The following is a 10625-nucleotide window of genomic DNA, read 5'->3' on the forward strand; positions in this document are numbered from 1 at the left end:
GTGAGTCTGGTTTCTCCCAAAGTTATTTTTCTCTATTAACCAACATCTTATGGAGTTTTGTGTTCCTTGCCACAGTCGCCTTAAGCTTGCTCACTGGGGTTTATAAATACAATTATTATTTAATCATTTTTATACTCAATTTAAAATCATGTTTAATCAAACTACACAATGATCATATTAGTTTCATTTTCTGCCAAAGCATAATTTTCTTTAAAGCTTCTTTGAAACAATGTGTGTTGTAAAAAGCACTTACAAATAAAAATGACTTGACTTATGTCTAAATATCAAGGAACATTTGATTCTCCATTTCATGACCCCTTTAAGAGGTTATGATGGAAGTTGACACTTTTCCAACAAAGTGCCAACCTTGCTGATATATAAAATCTTATAGAAAAGGACAAAGATCTACTGATGTAGTCGAACACATTTAGATAATAGAAAAACAAACCTGCATCAATGTTAATTGTGTTTTATTTCAGATACCATATGTAATTCATAAATACCTTCAAGACATACTACACAATAATTTGGTTATTCCCTGGTTTCATTCATGATTACAATGTAGTTACAACTCATTTCAAACATACTTTTAGTGATTAAACATTACTCGACATGTCTTTGCAATAATGAGTCCCCATCATACATTGTGGTTTTTATATATCATATATCAAACAGATATCTAAAAATATCTTTATAATATTCTGTGAATTGTGCAGGACCATTTCAACCTGCTGTTTAATGTTTCTCTACACATATTCAAAGTACATTGACTGTATATTGTAAATAAGAATAGTTATGTCAGGCAAAGCAGATCTGCAAAAGTGTGTTATGCAATAAAGAATGATTCAATTCTGGATACAATTAAAAACATTATTTACTATCTAAAAATAAAAGCGCTGATTTTTTTTGACAATCAATTAAGAATAGCATAAGACAAACATTCTGGGTTGCGCATGGAAAATTCCCGAACCTCGGTCCCTTTACCCTATTTATAAAAAGACGATTAGAAGAATAGGAGGCAAAATGTCCAAAAAGTGCAACAATTGCAGTTTATAAGGCTGCGTTTCACAGAGATTTAGGATTTTGGTCCTGGTAATATTACAGTTAACCTTCAAATCATTCTATACTGATAAACAGTGTGATTTAGGTTAGTGTCTGGAAAAGGAGAACCCAAAGCCTCCTACTTGGAAGGATAAAATGCAGGGTCCTTGCCATACAGTACAAGCGGTATAACTAAGAGGGTCAGAAACTATTTGGGCAAGTCAGTACAAGTCACTGAGACCTGCTATTTTCCTGGCTTTCTGCATCAAGGCTCGCAACTGGAACTGTTTTCTGGAGAGAAGCCTTACATGCTGCAAACAACCACAAACACAAAAAACAGAATCATCATCGGTCATATTCTGGTTTGTTTTAAAGCTCGGCAATAACGACAATGAAGAAAATGAAAGAATGGCTGTAGACTCACCTTGAGGAAGACATCCAAGTCAATGACATCTCTGTGTAATGCTTCACCCAGGTAGAAGATAGTGTCTTCTATGGCATTTTCCTCAGCATAGAGGTTCAGAATCTGCTTATAAAGTGGAGCAGTGGGCACAATCACATCATCAATGTCATTGTCCTCTGACTGGTTATCCATTTTCCCCAAGGCAACAGTCAGCTCCTCATCTTTCTGCTTAAGGAGCTCAATCTTTCGGTCAACATCAGTCTGCAATCCAACAGAAATCTTTAGTACCAGTTTTCAAGCAGATACCTTTTTTTCAAAGTGACTTATTGGACTATTTATACAGTGCCTACAGATAAAATCCTTATCGATTGTTACATTACACCATGGAAATGTAAATAAATTAAATCTAACCTTTTCCAGCTGTATTTACACATTATTACCTTCAACATCAAAGTGGAAATAACATGCAAACAAATTCTCAACAATTTGTAAAAATGATTTACTAAAATGCCTGGTTAAAAGTGATCAGTCCCCTAAGAGTAACAATTACCGGTACAAACTTGCTCAGGTTCAAGCAATCACTGTTCAGATCACATCTGAAGTGGCCCCCACCTGACATCAAGTGTATGGGTTTTGATTCATTCAGAATATAACCTGCAATGGAACTGCCGGTGGATTCCATTACTAGAAGTGCGTAGTAATGAATTCAAGAGTTTACCATGGTTGGAAAGGTGCTTTTAAAAGGGATCTGGGATAAAATTGTGGAAAGAATCAGGTTAGGAGAATGGTACAAAAAGCATTTCAAAGGCTTTTACTATCCCTGTGAGTACCGTTCAGGGCATTATTAAGAAGTGGAAAGTGCATGGCACCACCAAAACTTTGCTTAGATTGGGCCGTCCCTCCAAACTGGATGACCGTGCAAGGAGGATATTGACCACAGAAGCGATCAAGATGCCAAAGGCAACTTTGAAGGATATACTGGCTGATATTAATCAGTCTATGCATTTGACAACAATCTCCCAAGCTTAACACAAAGCTGGCCTGTATGGCAGGGTTGCAAGAAAGAAGCCACTACTGAAAGTGTCGCACCATGTCTTGAATGCACTTTGCAAAAAACACTTGGAGGATTCTGATGCAATGTAGCAAAAGGTTTTATGGTCAGATGAGACAAAAATTATGCTATATTTGGAGAAAACCAAACACAGCATACCACCTAGAACATACCATAGAGACTGTGAAGCATGGTGGTGGCAACATTATGTTGTGGGGGTGTTTCTCTTCACCGGGGACTGGGCAATTGTTTAGTATTGAAGTGAAAATGGATGCTGCCATGTGCACCTAAATTATTTAGGAAAATATGTGGCCCTCTGCTCGACAACTGAAGATGGGCAGGTGGTTCACCTTTCAGCACAACAATGACCCAAAAGACATTGCCAAAAAAACAACGCAGATAGGAAGGTCAAAGTCCTTGAGTGGGCAAGTCAGAGCCCTGACCTTGTGGATGACATAACGAGAGCAGTTCATCACCACTCACTCCGCAAAAAAATTCTGAACTGAAACAATTCTGCGAGGAAGAATGTTATCCTAGTTTTCATCATCAATATATTTTTGAAACGGTTGCCTTTTTGTTTATTTGAATTTTATAAGGCAAAATTTGTAAAGAAAGCTGGTATATTTGGAAAGAAGTATTTTTTTTTATTGTTTTGATTTCAGGCTTTAAGACATACAAAAGTGACCATTTCAAATTGGTATGATGATTTTCTATAGACACTGTAATTTAAGGTCCAAAAATCTGAGACAACTTTTAAAATCTGGGACATTTTTATTTTATATAAAAGTTTTTGCACTATTTCCAGAACACTAATCAAATGCAAGCTAATTTGTGACACTGACCACATTCTTTGTAAAAAGGAAAATTCTAATTCTAATGAAGCGCACAAAATGCTCCTCTGAACATTCTCCAATCATGCTAGGATTACATGGATCATCACGTTTTACACAAACTTGTGAAGTCGATGCCAGCTCGAGTGTAAACTCACATTAAAGCGAAGTGGAAACATGAAATATTAGGACATTTTTAAATTAATTAAACTTTTCACTTAAACTGTTAATATATTTTGTAAATTGAAATAAAAACATGCAAAATATTTTCACTAGTAATCTCAGACTCTTGAACACCACTGCAAATGAGTTATGTTAAAAGCATTGGTCATAATTAGCTGAGATATTTCCAAGGTATTAAATGAGAATGTTTCACTCTTGTACCATCTCTAGGTCCAGTTTAGTCACCATATCCTCCAGCTTCTGGTGGCCTTTTTTCAGGTCCTCCTCTGTCCGTTTCAGTGCATCCAGCTCTGCCTGAGCTCGATCCATCTCTTCTTTCATCCTCCATCGCAATTTGTCACTTACCGCAGACACCAAAGATGCACGGATTGTGTCCTCTCCGATGGTACCGTAAGCAGTGGGACCTGAAACACAGAGATTAATTAAAGTCATCACGAATAAACCTTCAAAGCAAAATGGTTTGCATGCATTTAAACAGTGCCTTTCTGAAATAAGTTTGAGAATGCTAAAAGATGTGTGACCGATTAGCAGGGCTATGGAATTCAGTCGCATGACTTGGACTCGAGTTACAAATTTTATGACTTGCGACTCCACTTGGAATTTGAAAACAATGACTTGCAACATGACTTGAGCTTGACCGGACTTGGAAAGACTTTGTCTTTTAAAACCAAAGATCAGAGTTGTACATTTGAAAATGTTCAGCAAATCAACCATTTAATTCCCCAATAAACAAATTCAACCAATCAGACAAGCAACCAATCAACTTCCTTGAGAATAGGACCAAGTTTGAAGATTGCACATTTAAGAATGATTCAGCCAAAATGATAACAAAAGGTGATTTAATTTGAAAATAAAGAATACAATATCAAGGGCAACAAAAGGATGGCAACATGTAGAACCTGTGGTTAAAAAAGATGAAAGATGCTTCATCAACAATGTTACATTATGTGAGGAATCTGAAAACCCACAGACATGGGTAAGTCTACATTGTTAACTGTTACACGTCAACTATGGTTCAGCAGCATATAATTTGTCATGTTAGCTGGGTTAGCTAGATAGCTGCTTAGTTCCACAGACATCAGTGCACTGTAACAACAGATTTTACGCAAGTTATTTTGCATGCTTCATTGCTAAAATCAGCTAAAAGTGGGAAAGGGGTCTTCTGAAAAGTCCACACACATTGTGCTAAAAATTGCTGATGCAATGGAGGGTGTGTGTTAAGGGACTGTCTGAAAAGTCCACACATTGTGCTAAAATGTGCCAATACTGTGGAGAGTGCAATTACTATAGTAATTAATACTCTAACACTAATTTGGGCAAAGAGCACTAATGACTTGTTTAAGACTTGATGCTTAAAGTTGAGGACTTCTGACTTGACTTCGACTTGCCTGTTTTGATTAGGATTTGAGATTTGACACTTACTTTTGACTTGCAAAACAATGACTTGGTCCCACCTCTGCCTATTAATCTCTTTTGATTCTTGATTTCACTGTGGATATAAGTAACTAGCTCATTTAACATGCTCTCACCGACTGTGGTGACAGGAGACACTGGAGTATAGACTGGAGCAGTTGTAGCGGGGTATCCAGAAACTGACGCAGGATAAGGATAGCCCTGAAAACCACTGACAAAGGGAAGTCAAATACATGGTATATATCAAGTGCATAATGGAGACAAAGCAAACCACTTAATGGCTGATTGCTGGTGAGACTTGTGGGAAGGGGTTGACTTTTATTAAATGAAGTATCATCATTTTACATGCTGACTGGTACACTCAAAGCACTTACCCTGAATTGGTATTGGTAGCATGACTTTGGCTAAATGGCAAGCCTGGTGAGTTTGGCATACAAGCAGCTGGAAAAACATGCAGTAGTTTAAATACTCATAAAAATGTTATGCAAATCAAAAATGTTGTATCTATCAGATCCAAAATATCAGTACACCAAAATGGTTTGATACAGGTTTAAAACTTACTGTTGGGTGGGCCAGCTGCTGGGAATGCTGGGTAAGATGGCTGAGTGCTGGGCCTTGAGAAGACAGGTGGCTCCTCTCCAAACACCACAATCATCACCTGGATCAGTCCGAACAAATGTGACTGAGGCTAAAGACAGCAAATAATATAAAAAAAGATGCATGCATGTTAAACAATGTCCTCCAAAAACAATCTTGTGTAAGTTTATGCCCTCCTAAATTTAACAGAATATGATCTGGGTAATAAAATGGGTGTGAGGACACCAATAAAAATAACACAAGACACTTACAGGTTTCCATTCATGCAGGTAAGGGAGGTAGACCTTTCCATTAGCATCAACATGTTTCCCTGTTTTGATCATCATGGCACTTGTGGGTTTGACAAAACTGATGGGGGGATTGTAGGGATAGGTGTCGAGAAGCCACAGGCAGACAGGAATGTTATACACATTTCCTACAGATGGAGGATTATTAAATCGGGAAAAGCATCAAACCAAAATAAGCTACTGATCTTGATAGTCTTAAATATGTCTTGGTTGTAATAGTCAATGTGTAGTATAGGTTTAGATTTATATCAAGTTTGTGAAGAGTTGATGATGAACAATGAGACAATCAGTCTCAGAGAGTCTGAAGAGTGAGGAAATATTTCATGAAGTCATTGCTCTCTATACCTCGATAACCTACTGGCACTGTTCCTGCAAGACTCAGCAGCTCTTTGGTGGAGCCATCATTGAACACTGAAATAAAGAAAACTAAATTAGTGCAGGACATAATTTTCTTATGAATAAATATTACTTAGATGAGTCAAAAGACTAGATATAAAATTTCCAAACTTAAATCCCTGACTTTATAAGGCATGACTAAGTAGGCATGTGAAGAAAGACACAATCAAAACACAAGGTATTGCTTTACAGTGTGTATATATAGTGTATATCAGTAATTCCCAACCGGGGGTACATAAGCAGGTTCCAAGGGATATGTAAATACTTGTAAATAGAACAATTTATGCACGTAAACAAACACGTTATTAATCAAATGTGTGCAATATAATATATGCATATTTATTGATGGAATTTTGACATTTTTAAAAAGCTAAAAAGTGACCAAATTGAGGAAAAAGTTCCCTTTATATTAACCACATTAGCCAAGAGATCATTTCTTTCATATGTAAGCAAAATGGACATTATAACTAAATATATGCACACACACACACACACACACACACACACACACACACACGACACACACACACACTCACAAAAGTGAGTACACCCCTCACATTTTTGTAAATATTGGATTATATATTTTCATGTGACAACACTGAAGAAATGACATTTTCTACATTGTAAAGTAGTGAGTGTACAGCTTGTATAACCATGTACATTTGCGGTCCCCTCAAAATATCTCAACACACATCCATTCATGTCTAAACTGCTGGCAACAAAAGAGAGTACACCCCTAAGTGAAAATGTCAAAATTGGGCCCAAAGTGTCAATATTTTGTGTGGCCACCATTATTTTCCAGCACTGCTTTAGCCCTCTTGGGCATGGAGTTCACCAGAACTTCACAGGTTACCACTGGAGCCCTCTTCCACTCCTCCATGACGACATCACAGAGCTGGTGGATGTTAGAGACCTTGTGCTCCTCCACCTTCCATTTGAGGATGCCCCACAGATGCTCAATAGGGTTTAGGTCTGGAGACATGCTTGGCCAGTCCATCACCTTCACCCTCAGCTTCTTTAGCAAGGCAGTGGTCGTCTTGGAGGTGTGTTTGGGGTCGTTATCATGCTGGAATACTGCCCTGTGGCCCAGTCTCCAAAGGGAGGGGATCATGCTCTGCTTCAGTATGTCACAGTACATGTTGGCATTCATGGTTCCCTCAATGAACTGTAGCTCCCCTGTGCCGGCAGCACTCATGCAGCCCCAGACCATGACACTCCCACCAACATGCTTGACTATAGGCAAGCCACACTTGTCTTTGTACTCCTCACCTGGTTGCCGCTACACACTCTTGACACCATCTGAACCAAATAAGTTTATCTTGGTCTCATCAGACCACAGGACATGGTTCCAGTAATCCATGTCCTTAGTCTGCTTGTCTTCAGCAAACTGTTTGCGGGCTTTTTTGTGCATCTTTAGAAGAGGCTTCCTTCTGGGACGACAGCCATGCAGACCAATTTGATACAGTGCGCGGCGTATGGTCTGAGCACTGACAGGCTGACCCCCCCACCCCTTCAACCTCTGCAGCAATGCTGGCAGCACTCAAACGTCTATTTCCCAAAGACAACCTCTGGAAATGACGCTGAGCATGTGCACTCAACTTCTTTGGTCGACCATGGCGAGGCCTGTTCTGAGTGGAACCTGTCCGGTTAAACTGCTGTATGGTCTTGGCCACTGTGCTGCAGCTCAGTGTCAGGGTCTTGGCAATCTTCTTATAGCCTAGGCCATCTTTATGTAGAGCAACAATTATTTTTTTCAGATCCTCAGAGAGTTCTTTGCCATGACGTGCCATGTTGAACTTCCAGTGACCAGTATGATGGAGTGTGAGAGTAATGACACCAAATTTATCACACCTGCTCCCCATTCACACCGGATACCTTGTAACACTAATGAGTCACATGACACCGGGGAGGGAAAATGGCTAATTGGGCCCAATTTGGACATTTTCACTTAGGGGTGTACTCACTTGTTGCCAGCAGTTTAGACATTAATGGCTGTGTTTTGAGTTATTTTGAGGGGACAGCAAATTTACACTGTTATACAAGCTGTACACTCACTACTTTTCTGTTGTACATGAAATTGGTGTTGAGTGGGTAGAATTCAATGAAGCTGTCAGCTGAGGACATGTGAGGCGTCTATTTCTCAAACTAGAGACTCTGATGTACTCATCCTCTTGTTTAGTTTTACATCTGAACTTCCACATCTCTTACTGTCCTTGTCAGAGCCAGTTATCCTTTGTCTTTGAAGACTGTAGTGTACATCTTTGTATGAAATCTTCAGTTTTTGGCAATTTCAAGCATCGTATAACCTTCATTCCTCAAAACAATGATTGACTGACGAGTTTCTAGAGAAAGTGGTTTCTTTTTTTCCATTTGTGACCTAATATTGACCTTAAGACATGCCAGTCTATTTCATACTGTGGCAACTCAAAAACAAAAACAATGTTAAGTTTAATTTAATGAACCAAATAGCTTTCAATTGAGTTTGATATAAAGGCAAGTGATTTTCTTGTAGCAAATTAGTAATTTAACATGATTACTCAAGGATAAGGTGTTGGAGTGATGCTGTTAGAAATGGGGCCTGTCTAGATTTGATAAAAAAATTACTTTTTTTCAAATAGTGATGGTGCTGTTTTTTACATCAGTAATGTCCTGACTATACTTTGATCAGTTGAATGACACTTTGGTGAATTAAAGGACCAATTTCCTTCTGAAACAACAAAATCTGTACATTATTCCAAACCTTTGTGTCCAAACATTGTGTGTGTGCGTGCATATATATATATAAAATCAATATTAATGATAATGTTAAATTAAATATATAATCTTTGGTGTTGTGTCAATGACAGGGAACTTTAGCCTTACTGATGGTGCTGTGGGGATACTTATGGAAACAAATGTTGGGAAAAACTGGTGCGTGTATATGATGGTCCCATAATAATGTATTTGAGCACTTATGCCAGACTTAAAAATGAATTTCACTACATAAACAAACCAGCAAATCAAGTATCTTCTGCAAAACAAATGATGCTTCTCATCTCATAACTAACTTTATTTGAGCCATTTTTGCACTGATTTTTGGAGGTATGAAGCATGTTCCCTCAAGTTTAGAGCGTACTGTTCCACTTAGTGTTCCCCTACTTACTGACAACCAGACAGTGTCCAAACGGTTTATTCGGCTTAATTTTGAACCAGATATATATTGTTCTATGATTCAAAACCAAACAAATGTTTTGCTTCAAAGGCGCGATTGTGCTATCGTTCTTTAAAACAAAGGTCACTTGGCTTGATATTTTGTTATCTAATGGAATGGCTTTAGATGAAAATCTTACCGTAGTTGTCCATCACAGGTTTAAGATCTTTGTACTGAGACGTCACGTTCATTATGTCCCGAACAGTCAGATCCCTGTATTTATAAGTCTGTACAAAGAAAACAAATATTTCCGATTTAGTGACAGATGAGCTTTGTAATCAAGTTCTTTGTTAGGCAACTGTTTAAAAACATACCTTTGACAAATTTTTCCGCAGAGCAGCTTCGTTCAAAGCCGTCATGTTTAAAATTATTATGACCTGATGTAGTGTTTTAATGACCCCAGTTAAATTATTTCGATGTTGTTTAAGTTGATGTAAACTCGTAAAGATCAAATCGTTGCATTTCTTACTGTCGGAAACAACAGCTGGAAAGCATTAGGTCATTTCCGGTCTGATGACGCTGTAGCAAAGTTGACAAGCAAGTCAGTTCACTGTCGGCACAATAAATATTATGTGCACCCTCATCTTTTAGTTTTAGTTTTTTTTTCTTTTTTTTTATGTATATTTGTTTCAATGTATTTTGTTGTTGACTGTCACTTTTTACTGTACTCTTTTGAGCATCAATATAAATAAATAAATAAATAAATATAAATAAATACATAAATTTTATATATATATATATATATATATATATATATATATATATATATATATATATATATATATATATATATATATATATATATATATATATATATAAAGTTCACTGTCGGCAAAAAGAAAAAGAAAGTTCACGCTCTCAGAATGCTATTTCCAGTCAAGACAGTGCATCTCCTTTCTACTTGAATGGGGAAAGACCGAAATATCCCAAACGGGTTATCCAGATTACGACCAAAGAACATATTTCAAATCAAAAATACAATTTAATAATATTGGATTCATGAATTGTGCTTATTTCCCACGGATTACGTTAAAACACGCAATTTCCCATATTTTCTAGTTAATGCGCATGCGCAGTAGCAAGTTGATTGACAGGCGATGTCTTCATCTCTTTTACCTGAAAGGCGGGACTTCCTTTCTGCATCTGTTGCCCCGTTGGGCGCTAGGGCTTCTTTTTTGGGCGTTCCAGTTTTTCACATTTATTAAAATATAGGTGGTCCGTCTCTGCTAAATAC

The 10625-nt window shown here is 37.6% G+C and overlaps 1 protein-coding gene across 1 annotated transcript; it reads right to left on the minus strand.

The window, feature by feature from the left end:
* Positions 1-464: 464 nt before the first annotated feature.
* LOC127658597 (tumor susceptibility gene 101 protein-like) lies at positions 465-9883 on the minus strand. Its single transcript, XM_052147976.1, has 10 exons — positions 9706-9883; positions 9531-9618; positions 6151-6216; positions 5770-5933; positions 5483-5609; positions 5296-5362; positions 5038-5132; positions 3710-3912; positions 1466-1705; positions 465-1352 (listed from the first exon to the last, which is right to left on the minus strand). The coding sequence occupies exons 1-10, from the start codon at positions 9748-9750 to the stop codon at positions 1263-1265; spliced, it is 1185 nt and encodes a 394-aa protein (XP_052003936.1). The 5' UTR covers positions 9751-9883; the 3' UTR covers positions 465-1262.
* Positions 9884-10625: the final 742 nt, after the last annotated feature.

The sequence above is a fragment of the Xyrauchen texanus genome, chromosome 2 (assembly GCF_025860055.1).
Source record: "Xyrauchen texanus isolate HMW12.3.18 chromosome 2, RBS_HiC_50CHRs, whole genome shotgun sequence".
In the NCBI taxonomy this organism is placed as follows: domain Eukaryota; kingdom Metazoa; phylum Chordata; class Actinopteri; order Cypriniformes; family Catostomidae; genus Xyrauchen; species Xyrauchen texanus.

What these genes read in the sequence shown, in the direction of transcription:
- LOC127658597 (XM_052147976.1), bottom strand. Translation starts at nt 9,750, where the DNA reads ATGACGGCTTTGAACGAAGCTGCTCTGCGGAAAAATTTGTCAAAG. An exon ending in ACCTGTGATGGACAACTACG is followed by an intron (nt 6,217 to 9,530) that starts GTAAGATTTTCA and finishes TCTTTATTTCAG; the next exon opens with TGTTCAATGATGGCTCCACC. An exon ending in ACCTGCATGAATGGAAACCT is followed by an intron (nt 5,610 to 5,769) that starts GTAAGTGTCTTG and finishes TGCTGTCTTTAG; the next exon opens with CCTCAGTCACATTTGTTCGG.